The 21622-nt window shown below is 48.0% G+C and overlaps 2 protein-coding genes across 3 annotated transcripts in view; one reads left to right on the top strand and one right to left on the bottom strand.

Moving 5' to 3' along the window:
- The window catches only part of ATP6V1A (ATPase H+ transporting V1 subunit A), a 42794-nt gene extending 38145 nt beyond the window's left edge, over positions 1-4649 (bottom strand). The window contains exon 1 of the mRNA XM_060236853.1: positions 4552-4649. The gene's annotated coding sequence lies outside the window, so the exon portion shown is untranslated. The remainder of the gene's footprint in view (positions 1-4551) is intronic.
- Positions 4650-5392: 743 nt separating this feature from the next.
- The window catches only part of NAA50 (N-alpha-acetyltransferase 50, NatE catalytic subunit), a 28588-nt gene continuing 12358 nt past the window's right edge, over positions 5393-21622 (top strand). Inside the window, exon 1 of one of the 2 annotated variants that reach the window (XM_060236851.1) lies at positions 5393-5537. In XM_060236851.1, the coding sequence (XP_060092834.1) occupies positions 5530-5537 (8 nt within the window). In that variant the 5' untranslated portion in view covers positions 5393-5529. The remainder of the gene's footprint in view (positions 5538-21622) is intronic. The other variant, XM_060236852.1, reaches the window with a different exon arrangement.

Raw genomic sequence — 21622 nt, 5'->3', positions numbered from 1 at the left:
ACCATTAATCATAAAATTGCATATATCGGCTGTTCTTTTAGAGGGCAATCTGAAAACATCCATATAAAAAGAAGTTTGGTATACTATACATACAGAGGCTGTTTTCCAAGTAAGAGATTCATTTCCAATATCACACCAAGCTATGGTTGCAGCCACTGCAGATTTAAGACTCAGAACTGCTGTGGAGAGCCAGTTTGGTGTAGTGGTTAAGTGTGTGGCCTCTTATCTGGGAGAACCAGGTTTGATTCCCCACTCCTCCACTTGCAGCTGCTGGAATGGCCTTGGGTCAGCCGTAGCTCTCACAGAGCTGTCCTTGAAAGGGCAGCTTCTATTGAGCTCCTGCAACCCCACCTACCTCACAGGGTGTCTGCTGTCAGGGAGGAAGGTAAAGGAGATAGTGAGCTGCTCTCAGACTCCGTCCTTGAAAGAGCAGCTTCTATTGAGAGTTCCCTCAGCCCCACGCACCTCACAGGGTGTCTGTTGTGGGAGGGAGGAAGACAAAGGAGATTGTAAGCTACTTTGAGACTCTGAGATTCAGAGTGAAGGGCATGGTATAAATCCAATATCATCTTCATCTGATATTCTGATTTACAACTGCTTCTTGTGCTTTTGCAGCTTCATTTCTACTTGATCAATCACTCATTGACTAAATGAATTTTAAGGGGAGGGGGTTTGGTTTGAAAAATCCAGTTCTTGATCTGACTTCCTCCTCCCCATGGATACTCTTAGTCATTTAAAAACTATGGGAGATCTTATTCATAAATCTTCCAGATTGTCTGCCATTTGGCCCGTTAATAGTTATCAGCTTCCTGTACTAATAAAGTTAGTCACAGGACACAATTCTTTATTTGTTTTTAAAAAGGAGCTAGTGCTCACAGATAAGGTTGGCTGATTTTCATGAAACCCTCCTCCCTTAGGACTTGAGAGAGCTCTCCCCACCCCCCCAGGGTGCCAGTACTCAGTAGCTGTGAGTACTAACATAAGGACATAAGAGAAGCCATGTTGGATCAGGCCAATGGCCCATCCAGTCCAACACTCTGTCACACAGTGTAAAAGAAACCCAGGTGCCGTCAGGAGGTCCACAAGTGGGGCCAGGACACTGGAAGCCCTCCCACTGTGCCCCTCCCCAAGCACTAAGAATACAGGGCATCACTGCTCCAGACAGAGAGTTCCAGCTATACCTTCTGGCTAATGATGGACTTCTGCTCTATGTTTATCCAATTCCCTCTTGAAACCGTCCATGCATGTACCTGCCACCACCTCCTGTGGCAGTGAATTCCATGTGCCAATCACTCTTTGGGTGAAGAAGCACTTCCTTTTATCCAATGTAACCTGACTGCTCAGCAATTTCATTAAGTATCCATGAATTCTTGTATTGTAAGAAAGAGAGAAGAATTCTTCTTTCTCTATATTCTCTATCCCATGCACAATCTTGTAATCTTGTAACCCTGCCACCCCTCAATAGTTGTTTCTCCAAGCTAAAGAGCCCCAACCGCTTTAACCTTCCTTCATAGGGAAAGTGTTCCAACCCTTTAATCATCTGTAAAAGCTTACCCCATGATTACTGAGGAGCCTTTGATGGAGAGCTGTATCAAAAGCTTTCTGGAAGTCATCTGTACAACCTGTTCTTGGCAAAGCAAGGGATGCTTTCCTTCAACGAGGGTAAGCGGTCAACCTTTCCCCGCTCCATTTTTAACTTTTCCCCCTTAAGAGGCAAGAATTTGCCAATCTGAGTAGACGATACTAACACTGGCAGACCAATGGTCTGATTCAGTATAGGGCAGATTCATGAATTCTTCTTTGGATTCTACCTCTTAAGGATATGAATGGGATAGTTAGAATCATTCTAGGGCACAGTTGTTCTAGGCCAGGGGTGGCCAAACTTGCTTAACGTAAGAGCCACACAGAATAAACATCAGATGTTTGAGAGCCACAAGGAAGGAAGGAAGGAAGGAAGGAAGGAAGGAAGGAAGGAAGGAAGGAAGGAAGGAAGGAAGGAAGGAAGGAAGGAAGGAAGGAAGGAAGGAAGGAAGGAAAATAGATGGGTGAGAGGTAGGAGGAAGAGGTGGAAAGAAAGCAGCTGGCTTGACTTGGAGAAATGATTTAAAAAAAGAAAAGCAATTTCCAAGTTGGCTGGCGGGGTGGTGGGGGCTTCAAGAGCCACACAATATGTGTGAAAGAGCCACATGTGGCTCCCGAGCCACAGTTTGCCCACCCCTGTTCTAGGCAGAGACTGTAGGATTAATACCACTGTCGAATGGTTCCTATGCCTCAAAAAAAAAAATCACGTTTCAGAGGCCTGTCATTCTGCCTGACTCATGCAGAGATCAAGTACACCAGCCTTTGCTCTACTGGTGGTTCCCGGATTCTGTTAATTCCTCCCCCCCCCCCCCCAAAAAAAAACCCGTCCAGTTTGCACTTGTCTTTGATGCAGCAGACTGCCTAAATCACGTGGCCCTGCATGTTCCTGAAAAACATTCATTACCGGGATCAGTAGAGAGAAACCCAGGATTTCCACATCCACCTGCAGCACATGACTCTCCGACTGTCACAGCAACCAGTTTCAGGCCTCTGGCATCAGGGGTGTGTATATCTTTCACAGACTTTGGAAGTGATTAAGAACTAGCCAGGGCTAGCCATAAACTGCTCAACAGGCCTGGGCCAAGTTTCATTTCCATGAAAATACAGCTGCAGTTTAAAAGGCAATGCCGGGGGCAAAGGGGAAGGATAATCCTGCAGTTCGTCTGTCAGAGGTAATTACTGAGTAACAGTCCCCAACTAACAAAGGAGGCAAGGCAAAATGTAAAACAACAGGCCACTAACCAAGCTGATGGGACAGGAGAATTTCTATGGAAGCCCAATTCCTGCACCCAGCTACTCCCAGAGAGCACCCAGTCTGTAGTTCTAGAAGCCCACCCCACCCCCAGCATTCTAGAACAATCCCTGGAGAAGTGATTCTACACTTCTCTTTCTGACCACAATGGGCTTCTGATGAGAAGTGAAAGAAGAAGGCTTGTCTCTGGTTTAGTTTACCCACTAACTCTCCACCAGACAGCAAATTGCATTTGTCATGGCTTCATCATTTCCTTCCCCATGCTCTTCTTTACAAGAAGACAACTACAATTTGTTATTTCATAGCACAGTCCCTACTAAGAGTTGGGGATAAACCCAACACAACCCAAGACAAATTTGCTCTGCAGGCTTTTTTCAGTGGCTGAGGCAGAAGTATTTCTACATAGGATTGCACCAAACTACTAGTCTCTTTTTACTTTCAGCAGGGACAAGAGCGATGATATATGACCAAAGCAGAACAGATCAGTTTAAACCACACCCATCTTTTACCCTTAGGAACAGAGAAAGAGTCTACAGAACAGAGAAAATTTTTAAACCCCTAACCTCTACTCTTCATCATGTCAGAGTAAAAAATATGAGGAAAGAATCAAAGGCAAAGATTTTCAGGGGCCAGGATGATTTTTTCTCTCCTCCTGGATCTAGCTACACAGAACCTGGCTTGACTTTCTTACATAGGTCATTTTGAGAGCAGCGACTAACATTCAGAGCGTGGTGCAGGGATCAGTCTGCAGAAGTAGGATCAGGAAGACAAGGGTTCAAATTCCCACTCAGTCACAAAGCTCCCAGAGTGGCCATAGGTCAGTTTCTCTTTCAGCCCCTTGCGCTTTATAGGACGAGGCTGCCCAGATCCCACTCTTGCAAAACCGCAAAAGGAATAATGGGTAAGTAAACAATTAACAGAAAGCCCTGTGGCGCAGAGTGGTAAAGCTGCAGTACTGCAGTCCGAGCTCTCTGCTCACGACCTGAGTTCAATGCCGGCAGAAACTGGGTTCAGGTAGCTGGCTCGAGGTTGACTCAGCCTTCCATCCTTCCGAGGTCGGTAAAACGACCTTTGTGTGAAAGCTTGCTGGGAGGAAAGTGTAGATGACTGGGGAAGGCAATGACAAGACACCCCATAAAAACTCTGTCAAGAAAACGTCATGATGTGACATCATCCCATGGGTTGCTAACAACTTGGTGCTTGCACAGGGGGGGTTACCTTTACCTTTAAACAATTACTAAGATCGATCAGCAAGATCCAGGTTCAAATCTCCCTCATTGGTTAAAAAGCAACCACCACCCCCCGAATGACAGGATGACCTTGAGCCGGTATTTTCCGCCTCACTCACCTTAAAGGTGACTATGAGTATAAAATTGCAAAAGGAAGCTACACATACCATTGCGAGCCGCTTATAAGAAAAATAAAATAAAAACGAAGGTGGGGGGGACATTGCTGCGTCAGACACCAACGCTGTAACCGCACCTCTTTTTTTGTGGGGGGGGGTCTGCTTTTTAGTTAGTGGCTTCAGCTGCAAGAGCTAGCAAGGTGGTGAATGATGCATTGCAACCCCAGGTCAGAAAAGTGCAACCAGGAGGCAAGGGCGGAGGAAGCTCTTTGCAGCCCCTGAAGGTCTCGGAGACCCCAGAGACCATCTTTATCTTCCCCTCCCCTCTCCCAACCAGGGAGCAGCCTCGCTCCCCCTCGCACCAGCCCCTCACCTGGACCAGGAAGGCGAAGCGACCGCGCGAGTCTCCGCAAGAGGACCGGCGAGAGCTCAGCTGATCGCCCAACACGGCGGGCCACTGAGCATGCGCGCAGGCTGCGGGGGGGGGGCTCCGACTGGCTAAGTGCGCATGCGCCAGCGGAAGTAGAGCTACGCACATCCGCTTATGTTTTTCAGGATTTCTCGCAGGATTCCGCCCCCCCTGCAAGCACCAGTCGTTTCCGACTCTGGGGTGACGTTGCTTTCACAACGTTTTCACGGCAGACTTTTTACGGGGTGGTTTGCCATTGCCTTCCTCAGTCATCTGCACTTTCCCCCCAGCAAGCTGGGAACTCATTTGACCGACCTCGGAAGGATGGAAGGCTGAGTCAACCTCGAGCCGGCTACCTGAAACCCCAGCTTCCACCGGGGATCGAACTCAGGTCGTGAGCAGAGAGTTCAGACCTCAGTGCTGCAGCTTTACCGCTCTGCCCCACGGCCCCCCCTTGAGGTGGCACCATTTTATAGTTCTATACACTTCGCATGTGGTATTATGTAATCTCTTTAGGTATACATGTATGTACAAATACACATTTATATATTTGTTTGCGCGCTTGAAAAGACAGAACGATCGATCCTTCTTCCCCTCAGTCTTTCGGGGAAACTTGACCTTCCCGGTCAGGCCGCGGCGTTTCACGCCCTTTCGCGCTCCCGCCCAATGAGACGCCGAGAGCGCCGTCACGTGACGGGGCGGGCGGCAGGGGCTTCTGGGAAAAGGCGCCGCTGAGGGAGGGAGGCGCGGGGCGGGTGGGCGCGTTTCGCGTCGGGCTGGGCTGGGCGGCGCAGCGCCTCTTGCCGCGCGTGCGCCGGGTGAAAGGCCGCGCGTCAGGCGGGAAGGGGGGCGGGGCCTGCTCACGCACGCTGGCGCGGTTGGTCGGCGCGGCCTGAGGCCCATGTGGAGCGGGAGCTGCAGTAGCCGGATCTCGGGGCAGCCATGAAGGGGTGAGTGCGGGACCGGCGCCGGGACTCTTTCCGCCGCCCTCCTTCCCTTCCCGCCTTCCCCGTCTCGGCGGCCCGCTTCTCCCTCAGGGCCGCTCCGAGCGGCGGTGGCGGGTCTTTGTTTCCCGCGGGCGCCGCTGGGGCCTTCCCTCGGCGGGAGCCTCTTTCTCCGCCCGGCTTGTGGGGTGGAGGAGGGCGCTGGTTTCTCCCCCGCCAGAAACCCGCCTCGTTATGCAGACACCCGTGTGCGCGCGCATTCACAAGTGCACTCCCGTGGGTGCCTTTTAGGTGTCTCTTAACCAGTGGCTGGGGGGAAAGCGTAGAGGACTGGGGAAGGCAATGGCAAACCGCCCCGTAAAAAGTCTCCCGTGGAAACGTCCTGAAAGCAACGTCACCCCAGAGTCGGAAACGACTGGGGCTTGCACAGGGGACCTTTCCTTTCCTAACCAGGGGTGGCCAGACTTGCTTAACGTAAGAGCCGCATAGAATAAACATCAGATGTTTGAGAGCCCTAAGACGGGGAGGAAGAGGCGGAAAGAAAGCAACTTTAACTTTAAATGCATTCTCCGAGCAGCCACAAGCTTAAGGCATCAAAGCCCTTTGGCTCAAGGTTGTGGCTTTGCTTAGGCTGGAAGTACCTCTGAACAGGAAGAAGACGGACGTTCTGCTAGTCCTGGGTGGCCAAACTTGCTTAACATTAGAGTCACATAGAATAAATGTCAAATGTTTGAGAGCCTCAGGACATGAATGTCAGATGTTTGAGAGCCAGAAGGAAGACTGGGGAAGGGAGGGAGAAGAGAGAGGTGGAAAAGAAGCAACTTTAACTTTAAATGCATTCTCCAAGCTGGCTGTTGGGGTGGTGAGGGCTTCAACAGCCACACGATAAGTGCAAAAGAGCCACATGTGGCTCCCGAGCCTCAGTTTGGCCACCACTCCTATTAACTATTGCTCCCACCCACATTTGGGTAGACACAGAGCTCCCCTACCTGCGGGGTTATTCGGGAGTGCGCTTGTGGAGGTGTTTTCTTCATATGTGTGAACTCCTTACTCCATGATAATACAAAGCAGGTTGTTTTTTTTGCAGGGGGGTGGGGAGGTAACAGTGGCCACGTTTTGGCATTGGCCGTCTGGTGATGAGGCGGGACCCCTCCCACCCCAAAAATCCTGCCCAAGACAGAATGAATGTGTTCATGCTACACTAAATAATGCGTTTTGCAGCTGGACTTCTATTGTGTAAGAATAGCGAAAAATCCACTTGCAAAACGCGTTATTTAGTGCAGTGTGGATCAATGCTCTCACTAAGCTGCAGAGTCTTGTGAGCAAAATTTCGACTTTGTGAGCTGCTGATGTTAAAGTTGTGAGCTACTGCATAAATTATTGTGGTCTCGGGTCATCCTTTCTGAGCCAAGCCAAAAATGTGTGAGCTGGAGGCTAAAAATCTGTGAGCTAGCTCACGCAAACTAAGCTTAAAGGGAACACTGGTTTGGATGCACCCAATGAAAAAACGGCAATAACGAAGCAGGGCAGTTCTCCTGTGTGCGTTTAAGGGGCTGCCTCACCAGCTAGGGAAGTTTCATCTGTCATGCCCATGTGATGAGATGTTAAAATTTATTATTTTTTCTAATGCAGTTAATTAAGTTACAGGAGCTCTGCCAGTTTTTGCATTTGGTTGTGCTAAAAGAGCGAAGCGATAGAAAACAGCCGTTTATGTAGATCCAAATAGGCAGCTGTGTTGGTCTGAAGCAGTAGAACAAAATAGGAGTCAATTGCACCTTTAAGTCCAACTTAGTTTTATTCAGAACGTAAGCTTTCGTGTGCATGCACACTTCTTCAGCCGTGTACAGTTAGGAAGGGGGCAGAGTAGCTCCCTCTGTTGAAGGTTGAATGTAATGGTCAGCGCTTGGTCTGGAAAGCTTGGACAGTTGTGAGCTAAGTCCAAAAGCCATGCTCTATTTTTTAAAGGGGAAAGGTTGCTACTGAGCCAAAGCTGTGTGTTCTCCTAAGTATGGCAGGGAAAACAATATATGTCATCCCATCCTTTTTGTTTGGAGTTTGGGGTTGTGTGTTTTATTACCTGCTGTATCCTCACAACAACTCTCTGAAGTAGGCCAGGCTGAGAGAACTGCCTTTGGTCACCCAATGAACTTCATGGTTGTGGGGAGTGAAATCTGGGTCTAATCCAGCACACTCTGTACTACTTTAGCATGTTATTTCTCACGGTAGGAAGAAGAGATTCTTTAGTATCCAGGGGTGGCCAACGGTAGCGCTCCAGATGTTTTTTACCTACAACTCCCATCAGCCCCAGCCAGCATGGCCAATGGCTGGGGCTGATGGGAGTTGTAGGCAAAAAACATCTGGAGAGCTACCGTTGGCCACCCCTGTAAATTAAGTAAGTGTTCATATGTCCTGAATTAGTTGTTTAAAAAGGAACAGCCACACCTCTTCCCAAAGTATACAGGTGATAGAACTGAGTACATTCTAGTAAAATTGTGAAACCTGTTTCTGTGTTAACTCAGGGTTGTCATTGTATCGTTAGTAATCGGTATGGATAGAATGGGAAATTTGGTTATCTGGATACATGAACATATGAAGTTGCCTTCTACTGAATCAGACCTTTGGTCCATCAAAGTCAGTTTTGTCTACTCAGACCGGCAGCGGCTCTTCAGGGTCTCAGGCTGAGGTTTTTCACACCTATTTGCCTGGACCCTTTTTTGGAGATGCCAGGGATTGAACCTGGGACCTTCTGCTTCCCAAGCAGATGCTCTACCACTGAGCCACCGTCCCTCCCCTAATACAAATTGAACAGTCATCACAGGAATGTTGGTACTGGAATTGGAATACTTTTAATTAGTATCAGGCACAAAGTGTACTTTTCCATTGGATTAGTTTCAGTTCAAAGTGTTGAAATTGCGCAATCTTTATTTAATGGGACTTCTTCAGAAATTGGTATTGGTTAGGTCCCTGCCTTAGTCATGTAGCCAAAGGGGGTAACTTGATTGTGGGATCATTGTGTTAAAAAGGATTACTTACTAACAAAGTAGTTTAGGCTGTAATGAACTACTAGAACTAAATTATAGTTGGCAGGGTGGGGAAGAAATGGTGCCAGGCCTTGATCACAAGAAGGAATTCATCGTGATGAGGAATCTTTTCATTCAACAATGGTTTTTGCTAACAATGGTAAAAGAGCATTTTAGAATATTTCTGTTGTTTAACCTGGTGGCTACTTCCTTAGTTCTCTTGTGGGCTCTGGAAATATCTTCTATATTTTGTTCGCATAATCCAGGGGAGAAGGGAGTGTTGTGGTGCCCAAAAATGGCTTCGTGCATAATTCAGAGCAGTGGGTGAAGCCCAAAGTTAAGCGGCAGACCTCATGCGCATGTATGTGTGAGGGTCCTCTTTCATTCCCTGGTGGGTTAAAAGGGCTTCAGGAGCAGAAGGGCTGGGAGAAAACTGTGCTTTGGTGCCTTAGAGACTAGCCTTGCTGGACCATAGCTTTGCTTTGGTGGTTACATATCTTCCCCATCAAAAATCTAGTTTTCAGAAACAACGTTAGAGTTGGAAAGAAGTAAGCGAAATAATTACTGAGCGAAAGTTGGTAGTACCCAAACATTATATTAGATTCTCCTCCCCCCCCCAACTCAGACATCCATCAATTTGGTAACTAATTTCACTGGTCTGCATGTATTCTCTTGTAAAGGTAAAGGTAGCCTGTGCAAGCATCAGTCGTTTTTGACTCTGTGGTGACGTTGCTTTCACAACGTTTTCACGGCAGACTTTTTACGGGGTGGTTTGCCATTACCTTCCCCAGTCATCTACACTTCCCTGCCAGCAAGCTCGGTACTCATTTGACCGACCTCGTAAGGATGGAAGGCTGAGTCAACCTGGAGCCAGCTACCTGAACCAGCTTCTGCTGGGATCGAACTCAGGTCATGAGCAGAGGGCTCTGACTGCAGTACTGCTGCTTTACCACTCTGTGCCACAGGGCCCAGTATTCTCTTGTACTGTACTGTGTTTGTGCTGAGCCTTTGCTATTTGACAGCAATGCTGATTCTGTGTGAACCTAGGCAGATCATGAGAGGGAGGGCAGGAAAGGTTGCATCAGTGCTTAGTTCTCATGGCCCTTTCTTACATGCCCAGGGCAATACTGATAGCCACTCAAGAAGCAATTTTCTCTGGGCTTGTTTGTTTTTTTGCCATCTTCTGGGCATGGAGCAGAAGTCACTGGGAGTGTGGAGGGGAGGTATCTGTGAATTTCCTCCATTGTGCAGGGGGTTGGACTAGATGACCCTGGAGGTCCCTCCAACTCTATGATTTATGATTCTATGAAATGCTGATATGGTTCAGGAAGGTACCTGCAGTCCTTTAATAGGTTGTGGGAAGAGGAACGAATGGCAGCATTTTCAAAATTCCCACCTTAGCAGAGGTGCTTTTCTCCCTTGGCCACAGATAAAGAGGCAGTCTGGAACTGTTTTCTTCCCTTCCTGAGGCATTTAAGTTCTTACCAAGCAGGCCCTATCTTCAAACATCTGTCTCTGCTTGCGATTGGGAGGTGGGAATCTGCCACTGCAGGTGGAAGTCAAGGGATCTGGTGGTTATGAGCTACCCTGGAATAGAGTTCTTTCAGGAAGACAAATCAGTCCTAGTACTGAGAATGAATTGACCCAGTGTCACCCATGGAAAGAATGAAGAATTTGACCGTTCAGATATACCCAAAGTTGTGGGGTGTAGAAGCTGCTAAAAGAGGGGCTGGGGGGGTGGGAATCAGGGTTTTGGTCTGGAGAAGAATTGCGCACTGGCAAAGGAAGGTGGGCTGTGTTTCATCTCTGAATGAGTATATCATGTCCCAGAACTATGATGTGCATTCTTAGTGGTAGAGGTGGCTAAGGTGCAGTGAAGGAAGCGTGCAACTTGTTCCAGGCAACTGAAGTCCTTGCTTTCGCCAAACCTGAATGGAGTCCTGGGCAGGGCATGATTTTCTGTGCTTAGCGTCGATTACTCCGAGGGGATGTGTGTGAATGAGCCTCCGTGCTTGCGAAAGACCAAGGGCCACGGAGCGTGCAGCTTGAAGGAAGAATTGTCCATAAATTGGTGGCCCGGGAGCACGAAGAATTCTGTGGAGCTGTCATTAGTGGAATGGAGGGGACGCACAAGAGGAACTTTGGAGGTGTTGTGTTGGAGAACCTGGAGAAAGGAGGCTGAGAGATTGATGAGGAAGGAGGACAAACACAGGTGATGTTTATGTATTGGTTGGAATTTATCAACCAGGGGTTGGTTGCCAGACTACTGTAAGAAGAATAATCCTAATTCCAAAGGATTTGAGAATCATAAAAAAATCAAAAATACAAAACCTGTGCTGCTAAGCATGAAGGATTGTGCAAATCAAGTCAGCGTGTGAATGGAGTGGAAATGCAGAAGTCTGTCATTCATACCAGTATTGTTCTATGGAATGAGATGAGGTGACTTGGGGGTAGAGCATCAGGCTTGCATGCAGAGGGCCCCAGATTCAGTTCCTGGCACCTCCCATTTTCAAGGGGCAAGCTGACACGGAAGACCTGAGAGCCAGGGAAACTTGCTGCCAGTCATAGTGAACAAGGGGAGGGATGGTGGCTCAGTGGTAGAGCATCTGCTTGGTAAGCAGAAGGTCCCAGGTTCAATCCCTGGCATCTCCAACTGAAACAGGTCCAGACAAATAGGCGTGAAAAACCTCAGTTTGAGACCCTGGAGAGCCTCTGCCAGTCTGAGTAGACAATACTGACTTCGATGGACCAAGGGTTTGATTCAGTGTAAGGCAGCTTCATATGTTCATAAGGCTGACTGTGACAGACCAGTGGTCTGACTCAGTAAAAAGGGAAGCTTCATGTGTTCAAAGACCAAGCCCAGTTAACAGGATTTCACAACCTTAATATTTAGGGATGATCTGCATTAGGAAAAGATGGTAGTCATGAGGGCTGGATTGCCACACAGAACTCTGCTTAGCTTTTCTGTCACTTTGGTTTTCCTCATGTGTTTCAAGTTATGCTCTGCAGCTGTGAGTTCTGAAAACTGATCTTTAAGAAGAATACGTGAGATTCTCAGAGCTCATGTTCCTGAAGCTAGATTCCCCAAGACTTTTGGCTGCACAAAAAGCACATGTCTAATTTGAATTAGCCTTTGCTTAGACCAGAGGTTCCCAGACTTATTTGGCCTAATGCCCCCTTTTCAGAAAAAAAAAATACTCAGCGCCCCTCTGGAAATCTTCAGCTCCAACTAGCACAATGGGAAGGTGCTGCCGTCCAGACTCTTTCAACCCAAAAGCAGCAGATAGTGGTAAAATGGGGGTGCTCTTCAGAGGCTTCCTTGGCAGATGCCCCAGCGCAGGTGACGTTTGCCCTGCAAAGCAAGGCAGTGGTGCAGCAGCACCGTTCGGGGCTCTTGGCTTGCCTGCTGGCTGGTGCAATCGTGCCACATGGGAAGGAGGAGTAAGGGGGAGCCCAGCATTACCCCCTGGCAGGGTGGCACCCTAGGCGGTCACGTACCCCGCCTACTCCCATGTGCTGCTCCTGCAGAAGTCACTGACTAGAAATTCTGGACCCCTCCCGGAAACATGATTTTTGACACCTCCCTCTTCTCTGCTCTGCTCCCTTTATGCTTCCACCGCCCCCTTATTTTTATTCACTGACCCCCCAATTGCACCGAAGGCTACTACCGCCCCCCTGGATCGTTCCAGGGCCCCCCAAGGGGCAATATCGCCCACTTTGGGAAACACTGGCTTAGACGGTGGGCTGCTCATATAGACAGAGAGAAATAAGATAGTTGCTTTTTAAATTGTTGAATATTTAGGAAGTAGGTGGATTTTTCTGCAGTTCATTTGCATTGGGACCAGTGTAAGCTGCCGAGTCTTGTGAGCAAAAATCCTACTTTGTGAGCTACTGGCATTAAAGTTGTGAGTTACTGACATTAATGTTGTGAGTTACTGCATAATTTAGTGTGTTCTGGGGTCATCCTTCCTGAGCTAAGACAAAAACGTGTGAGCTGGAAGCTAAAAATCTGTGAGCTGGCTCTCGCTAACTCAGAGGGAACACTGATTGGGACCACTCCACGGTCCGTGTATCCTGATGTGAGCTGCTGTAGCGGCAAAGAGCCTGTGGTAACAGCTGGCAAACCCCTGTTGGCTTTTCACCTCTTTCTGAAGTCACTGAGGAGGTCTTAAGCAAGTCACTCCCAGCCCACTATCTGCAGTATAGCAGCGGGGCTGATCTGCCTTTTTACAGGGTGGGTATAAAGACCACTGGGTTACGTACGTGAATCACTTTCAGTGTACAAAAGCAAAAAACGGATCATTTCCAGCCATTTCCTCCTCTCACACCACACGCACACTGCAGCGCCACTCAGTTTGCTCCCCATGCAGTTCTTGGGGATCCACAGCCCTGCCCCTTTCTGGGGAGCACAGTATTGGGGGGGGGACTAAGTTCCCTTTTGTCCTGTAGCTCTAAATAGAAAGAATTTCTGGAGCCCAAGGAAAAATTCCTAGGAATAGGAACAGAATTACTGCAAAGGTAATGGAAAGTTTGTGCAAGTTGCTGGACTTGAACTCAGCTTAGTACGGTGGGGAAGGGCCGCTTTATTCTGCAGCATCAGTGATAGCTGAGAGAAAGATCTATTGCAACATCTCCACTTTTTCATCCTCAAGCCACAAAAAAATCGCCGGGCAGGACCAGGTGCTTCTTTACACCTGACTTCTAATGGAATTATTATTCTGGCTGAGTATTCTCCAGTAGTCTCAGGGGGGAAGTGTGGTGAGCAGCGCATGGAAGCAAATAATCTTTTGGCATTTAATGCTACTTTGACTGCAATATTGCCTGGTATTTTTTCCCCCTCAAAAAGTCTCAACCTGTATGGTATGCGGGTTGCCTTGGTTTCCTGAAACAAGAGATGAAAGCCAAATAACTTCTTAATTCAGGCGTTGATTAGCAATGCAAATTAGCTGTACAAAAAAGGGGGAACTCCTGTTTCAGAAGGGCCTTTTGAGCTGTAGAAACAAGAGCAGGGCTTGCGTACAAGTAAGCAGGCATAGATTCTGCTGCTAATATAGTATCAAGGGGAAGATTTCCAGCATTAGTGAAGGTGGAAAATTTTGGAGGCAGCATTAGCTTTTCATTGTATTGCTGCCAAGTATTGCTTGGGAAAAAAATAATGAAGTCAATATGTACATAGAAGAGTCGGGCGTAATCTAGCTGAGCTTCAGGACTTTAAATGCGAGCATCGAGCCCATAATATAGAGCAGGGGTGGCCAACGGTAGCTCTCCAGAAGTTTTTTGCATGGCCGATGGCTGGGGCTGATGGGAATTGTAGGGGGGGGAAACATCTGGAGAGCTACCGTTGGCCACCCCTGATATAGAACATGACCTACTGTGCTATATTTATACCTCTTGGCCCAGGAGGCAGCGATCTTAGAAAGTTGGCATTTGGTCGCTCATGGATTCAAGTGAAGGTTTTTTACCATGCCTCTGTTAAACATAGATTTCTAACTAAACAGTTTCTTTGTCTTAGTAAGACTTTGTTCTTTCTAAAGTGTCATCCCTTTTGGAGTGAGTTATAAACGCGCATTTGCTTTGAAAGCAAACCAGGACCAGTGCTTCTTGGTAGCACTGGCAACAGCAGCTCTTTTGCTTTGGGGGCTTGCATATTTTTTTGGGGGGGGGTTTCTTCCTTTTTTTTAAGAGCCCCATGGTGCAGAGTGTTAAAGCTGCAGTACTGCAGTCCTAAGCTCTGCTCACGATCTGAGATCGATCCCCGGCGGAAGCTGGGTTTTCAGTTAGGCGGCTCGAGGCTGACTCAGCCTTCCATCCTTCCGAGGTCGGTCAAATGAGTCCCCAGCTTGCTGGGGGGGAAGTGTAGAGGACTGGGGAAGGCAATGGCAAACCACCCCATAAAAAGTCTGCCGTGAAAACGTTGTGAAAGCAGCGTCACCCCAGAGTCGGAAACGACTGGTGCTTGCACAGGGGACCTTTCCTTTCCCTTTCCCTCTTCCTTTTTACTGTGGATCTACAGTTGAAGAAGATATTTGGTGTGGGTATATGACACTCAGTGCCCTGACCCGGAAAGCCCAGGCAAGCCCAATCTCATCAGATTTCGGAAGCTAAGCAGGGTTGGCACTGGGTCATATTTGGATGGGAGACCACCAAAGAATTCCGAATGGCTCATGCCTTGAAAACCTTACAGGGTCCCGTACGGGATAGGAGTCATCACTGGAAAGGTGGGGATCATTGGAAATCGCTGTTTCTCTCTTCTCATCTTTACAGCCAGAAGCGCCCTTCAAAACAAGGGAATTTGGGTCCAACGCAGTCTGCTTATTAAGGTTTTAATTGCTTGCGGGGAAGACTTTTTGTAGTCAGTGTGGTTATATTGGTTAGATTGCCTGACTAGGCTTCTGAAGGCCCCATGCTCAAAGCCCTTACTGCGCTATGGAGTTTTTTTCTGAGTGACTGTGGGTCAGTCGCATGCATTCAGCCTATGCTGTCTCACAGGGTTGTTGTGAGGGAGAAGAAGAAGACTGCAGACTTATACCCCGCCCTTCTCTCTGGATCAGAGACTCAGAGCAGCTCACAATCTCCTATGTCAGGGGTGGCCATAGGTAGCTCAACAGATGTTTTTGCCTACAATTCCCATCAGCCCCAGCCATTGGCTATGCTGGCTGGGGCTGATGGGAGTTGTAGGCAAAAAACATCTGGAGAGCTACCATTGGCCACCCCTGTCTATATCTTCTCCCCCCACAACAGACACCCTGTGAGGTAGGTGGGGCTGAGAGGGCTCTCACAGCAGCTGCCCTTTCAAGAACAACCCCTGTAAGAGCTATGGGTAACCTAAGGCCATTCCAGCAGGTGGAGGGGTGGGGAATCAAACCCAGTTCTCCCAAATAAGGGTCTCTGCACTTAACTACTACAGCAAACTGGCTCTGGAGAAACGATGTAAACGATGTTCACCCATTAGGGTGAACGTTGGGATATATATGAAGCAAATAAATAAATGGGTCCCTTGGCAGCTAAGCCCGAAGCCACTCTGTGAAATGTAGTTATGTAAATGTAATAAATGATTGAATGTATCTCCTGAAATAACTTGGTTGATGATTTTATGAACAGATGGGTGGAATGATTTAGATACATTAATACTTTAAGATCTGGCTGGTTCTATTGGTATTATAGGTGTTTTACTGTTATCCCCATTTTATATTGAAGACTCCACAAATCTTCGAATCGTGCATCGTTCTCTACCAAGTAGACATGCCCTCCAAGCAAATGTAAATAAAGCTGGAAGTAAAAAAAAATATACAGAAATACAGACAATATCCTATAAATGCATACTAATAAAAATGGGAAATGTAAGTTTTTAGTAGCTCTGATATCCCTGCCGGCGCACTGTCTTCCAGTCTTACAATTGAGAGCAGTCCTAAGGAGATCTACTCAAAATTCTACAAGGCACTGTTCAATGGGACTTAGTCCCAGGAAAGCGGTGTTAGGACTGTGCCGAAAATCTCTGTAACTTTTTCTCTCTCTCACCCTATTCTGCCTTATTGAGGCGGGCGGCATTCATGACCTGACAATGACGAATGCTAGCTAAGCTGAGCCTTTGTCAATGCAACCAGTCCTCTATCGGTAGGGAGAATAATTAATAATTATTATTGTATGGCAGTGTGTGTAGTACAGCCAGGGGATCCTAAGATTGTCTGGCAGCCAGAAGTTCTAGCTCTTTTAGCATTATGCGCCGATAGGTAGTGAGCTAGACTTGATTGTCAAAATGCCAATACTGGGCACAAGAAATAAATATATAACAACAATTTATAGATTCTGTGTCAATTAACAGAACATTCTGAGATACCACCTTTACAGTAAAAAAAAAATCTCTCTCACACGCGGGGTGGTTCCACTGCAGAAAACAGCAGTCCTTCTGTTCATGAAGTCCACATTCAAAAAAAAAAGTCTTAACACTTATCCAAACATTCTGTGTGGAATCCAACACTCCTCTTGAATGACGAGGCTCCAAAGGGAAGTAGAACTTCTGAAGAAGAAGTATTCCTGTGTGCCTGTCAACTGCAGATCCCATTTTGCATTAAAAGCTGCTTCTTCGAGAGCCTTGCTGTTCTGTAATTTTTACAATTTGACGCCAAGGAGGAAAACCTTACTGCGTTTTCAGTAGGCACAAGCTCTTTTAGTGTTACGCGCCAGTAGGTAGCAAGCTGGACCTGTTTGTAAGGCAAGAGACGTTTCAGAGGCGGTTTGCCCTTGCCTGCCTCTGCGTCATGCTCCTAGTATTCCTTGGAGGTTGCCCATCCAAATACTGACCGGGGTTGACCTTGCTTAGCTTCCAAGTTCTGATAGCCTGGGCTGTCCGGATCAGGGCATATTGGTAGGAAAGGGTTAGGCAGCGGTTCCCAACATTTTTGGGACCAGGGACCGGTTTTGTGGAAGAATTTTTCCATGGACCAGTGAGGGGGGGTTGTATGCTGGGGGTTTTGCCTCCCCAGGCTGCCCCCCTGCCCCTCCATGGGGGTCTTTAAATGAGGGGTAGGCAAAGGTTGCTGCCGCGACGCCCCTTCCACACACCTGGGACTGGGGTAGATGAAAGAGGTGGCGCTTCGGAGCTCGGCCGTACTGCCTCTTTAACCCGCCCAGGTTCCAGGCGGGCAAAAGGGGCAGTGAGGCTACTCTGCCTCTTTCGGCAAAAGGGTTGGCAGGGCTGCTCTGGCTCACTCTGTTAGAGACAGGAGGAGTCAATATGTTGTATTGGTGTTAGCCTGGGATAGCTCCCTCCCTCGTCCCGGATTCAGACCCCTGATTTCCATGACACTTATTGGGCCGGTTCCTTTTCTGTCAGCTGAACCTGCTTCACAATAAAAAGGTACTGAATAAAGCCAGTTATTCAGGAGAGCCAGTTTGGTGTAGTGGTTAAGTACGTGGACTCTTATCAGGGAGAACCGGGTTTGATTCCCCACTCCTCCACTTGCACTTGCTGGAATGGCCTTGGGTCAGCCACAGCTCTCGCAGAGCTGTCTTTGAAAGGTCAGCTGCTGGGAGAGCTCCCTCAGCCCCACCCATGTCACATGGTGTCTGTCTCCTAAGAGCCAGTTTGGTGTAGTGGTGAAGTGCGTGGACTCTTATCTGGGAGAACCGGGTTTGATTCCCCACTCCTCCACTTGCAGCTGCTGGAATGGCCTTGGGTCAGCCACAGCTCTGGCAGAGGCTGTCCTTGAAAGGGCAGCTGCTGTGAGAGCCCTTTCAGCCCCACCCACCTCACAGGGTGTCTGTTTTTTTGGGGGGGGAGAAGATATAGGAGATAGTCAGCCGCTCTGAGTCTCTGATTCAGAGAGAAGGGCGGAGTATAAATCTGCAGTTCTTCCTCTAAACCCAAGCATGGGATTTGAGTTTGGGGCTGATTTTCTGGTATGTTGCGTTGTCAACAGTGGTTTTGAAGAGCATCCATGAACCAGGGTGCATGCAACTCTGCCTTAAAGATGCTAACACCCTGTGTTTTGTGCTGTTGGAGAACTTTGTTCAAGGGTGAGGTGGCAGGTGTTTGGGTGCTTTGTCTTACTCGCCCGTGCGTATAAACACCAGTCTAGCTACCGCGGGTGAAACGTCTTGAAGAAGACAACCTCCTTTGTTTTGTTGCGCTTGCTGCTGCTCGTGGCTGTAGACTTTCTGGTTCGTCCTGTGCCATTGGGTACCATAAAGCAGGGGGTGGCCAACGGTAGCTCTCCAGATGTTTTTTTTGCCTACAACTCCCATCAGCCCCAGCCATTGGCCATGCTGGCTGGGGCTGATGGGAGTTGTAGGCAAAGAAAAAATCTGGTGAGCTACCTTTGGCCATAAAGCAAGAGTCCAGTTGTACCTTTAAAGCCAATGAAGTTTTATTCAGAATGTAAGCTTTCGTGTGCTAGAGGCACACTTCATCAGACGATAGCATGGAATGGCAAGCAATCCTAGATATAGAGAAAGTGGGCAGTGAGTTAGTATGCAGAGTCATGGAAATGTTTTTTAGCAGATTAATAGAGTCACAAGTTGGGGTTTGGGGTTTGTTAATTCATGTTAACTGGGCTGAAACAACAGCAAAGGGTAATTAAGTTGGAATAGCAGATTGAGGTCCACGTACTAAACCCATTTTAAACTCTCTTAATCTGCTAAAAAAAACATTTCCATGACTCTGCATACTAACTCGCTGCGCACTTTCTCTGTATTTAGGACTGCTTGCCGTTCCATCCTATCGTCTGACGAAGTGTGCTCCTAGCACACGAAAGCTGACATTCTGAATAAGACTTTGTTGGTCTTAAAGGTGCAACTGGACTCTTGCTTTGTTCTGCCGCTTCAGACCAACACGGCTGCCCACCCGGATCTATCTGTTGGGTACCATGTGAGCCAAGGAAGCTGCCATACCAAGTCAGACCATCTACCCCCCGTATTAGTCCTAAGGTCTCTTTCCTGGAACAGCTGCCCAAGCGAGACTCCTCTTTGGGGGACTGAACCTGGGCCATGCAAAGCATGTGCTTTCTCCACGCCCTCTTGTCTCCTCTCCCAGGCCCTCTTGATACTCCTATTTAAAATGGGCCCCTATGGCATCCTTCTTGCAGTAATCGTGGGAAGCCTGTGAAGTCTAGAACAGGGGTGTCAAACTCCTCAGTGCCGGATCTGACACAAATGAGACCTTTTTGGGGGCAAGGCCAGGCCATGTCGGGCCAAGCCATGCGTGTACCTATTTAAGATGAGGTAGCAGAGATATAAACTTTTTAAAGGACACAGACAAACATGACTAAAGATTTATTTATTTTTTAAAGAAAGCTGAAAACATGCTTAAAACATTAGCCCCTGTTGGTCAAGAAGGTGCTTTCTTTGTATTTCTCCCATGAGATCCAGGGAACTTGGCAAAGGAAGCTCTGAGTCTTTCCTTTCTTCTCCAGGGAGCTTTGTGTGGCGGGGGGGAGCCTCAGCTAATAGAAGGAAGAGAGGCTTGGCTCAGTAGCTCTGCTGTGCAATTGAGAGAGCCTGGCAAAGCAAGCTATTTCTTCTCCCTTCCTCCGCAAGGGAGGAAACTCAGTTAATGGAGAAAATAGAGGTTTTGCTCTGTAGCTCCTTGCAATTGAGCAAGCCTGGCAAAGCTAGCTGTTGTGCAGAAGGAAGCTAGAGAGAAGGAGAAGGAAACAGACGAGCCAGTTGCTCGGGGGCCTAATTCGGCCTCTGGGACGCATGTTTGACACCCCCGCTCTGGAAGCCTTCATGCACTCTTCAGGTTTGCAGTTTTCCTCCAGTGCTTTCCACTCCAGCAGTACAGAGATGGAGTATTATGTCGAGGTGCCAGTTTAGGCTGCAGAAAGTGTATATCAGGGGTGTCGAAATCATGAGGACTGGATCTGACATAAATGAGGCCTTGTCGGGCTGGGCCATGTGTGAACCTATTTGAGATTAGGTAGCAGAGAGATAAACTTTTTAAAGGACATAGACAAACACGACTAAAGATTTGAAGCAAACAAACTTAAAACATGGTTAAAACATTAGCGCTTGTTGGTCTTAAAGGTGCTTTCTTTGTATTTCTCCCATGGTATCTAAGGAACTGGGCGAAGGAAGCTGGTTCTTTCCCTCTTTCGCTAGGGGACCGGGATAGGGAGGAGCTTCAGCCAATAGAGAAAATCAAGGTTTGCTCTGTAGCTCCTGTGCGATTGAACAAACTTTGCAAAGCAAGCTGAGATGCAGAAGGAAGCAAAAGAGAGGGAGAAGGAAGCACACAACAGCCAGTTGCTTGGGGGCCTGATAGGAGCCTTCTGGGGGCCTGATTCGGCCCCCAGGCTGCATGTTTGACACCCCTGGATATAGCACACTGAAATTCTCCTCCTCCATGAGTTGCTTTTAAACGCGAGCTTTGACGATCCCTCTCCAAATCCTCAAGGCCCAGTTTCCTAAATTTAGATCTCCGTATGCCTTAAGTACTTTATATTTATTTCAACATCTGTTCCATCGAGATGTCTCTGCAGGGAGCAGCCTGTGAAGACCGAAGCCTTGTCATTTGAACTCGAGAACTCCTTTCCTGCGGCCCAAGTTTTCAGGTCTCCAGCCTGGCTTAGGTTTCTTCCTGTCACTTCAAGGCCCTAATTTATTTCTTTCTCAGCTGTCAACCCAGGGGTCACTTTGCAGGGGTCAGCCTACTTGAGCTTGCTTTGCTGGCCATGTATTAGTTGGGGGTCACCGCTGAGGCCTCCATTCCCCAAATTCTCCTGAATCCTGGAGTCCTGTTTTCATATCTCCATGGCCTTAGAGTAGGCATAAACTAGGGGTGTTGAACTCATTTGTTATGAGGGCCAAATCTGACATAAATGAGACCTTTTCGGGCTGGGCCATGTGTGTACCTATTTAAGATTAGGTTGCAGAGATATAAACTTTATAAAGGACACAAACACGACTAAAGATTTTTTTTTTTAAAAAAGCTTAAAACATGCCTAAAGCATTAGCACTAGTTGGTCTTAAAGGGGCTTTCTTTGTATTTCTCCCATGAGATCCAGGGAACTTGGCAAAGGAAGCTCTGAGTCTTTCCTTCATTCCCCAGGGGACCGGAAGAGCTTCAGCCAATAGAAGGAAGAGGGGCTTGGCTCAGTAGCTCTGCTGTGTGATTGAGAGAGCGTGGCAAAGCAAGCTATTCTTCCCCCCCCCTTCCTCTCAAGAAGGGGGCCTCAGCCAGTGCAGACGATCGAGGCTTTGCTCTGTAACTCCTGTGTGATTGAGGGAGCCTTGCAGAGCAAGCTGTTAGGCAGAAGGAAGCAAGACAGAGGGAAAAGGAAGCAGATGACAGCCAGTTGCTTGGGGGCCTGATAGGAACCCTTCAGGGGCCTGATTTGGCCCCCAGGCTGAATGTTTGACACCCCTGGCATAAAGAGCATTCTCTCTCTGCAGCTTCTCCTACTTCCCTCTGTTGGGAAGGGTGGAAGTGGGGCCTTCGGCTTCTTACCTAGCCATGTCACTGGTGAAGTGAATACCTGCCTCTCTCCTCCCACCCCCTTAATATGGTAGTAGTGATTCTGATTTCATTTTCAGCTGCTGTCCTGAAAGATCAGACCAGAACCAACAGTTTCA

Source organism: Heteronotia binoei, chromosome 4 (genome assembly GCF_032191835.1).
Source record: "Heteronotia binoei isolate CCM8104 ecotype False Entrance Well chromosome 4, APGP_CSIRO_Hbin_v1, whole genome shotgun sequence".
NCBI classification, from domain to species: domain Eukaryota; kingdom Metazoa; phylum Chordata; class Lepidosauria; order Squamata; family Gekkonidae; genus Heteronotia; species Heteronotia binoei.
This window is presented reverse-complemented; position numbering and strand designations above follow the sequence as displayed.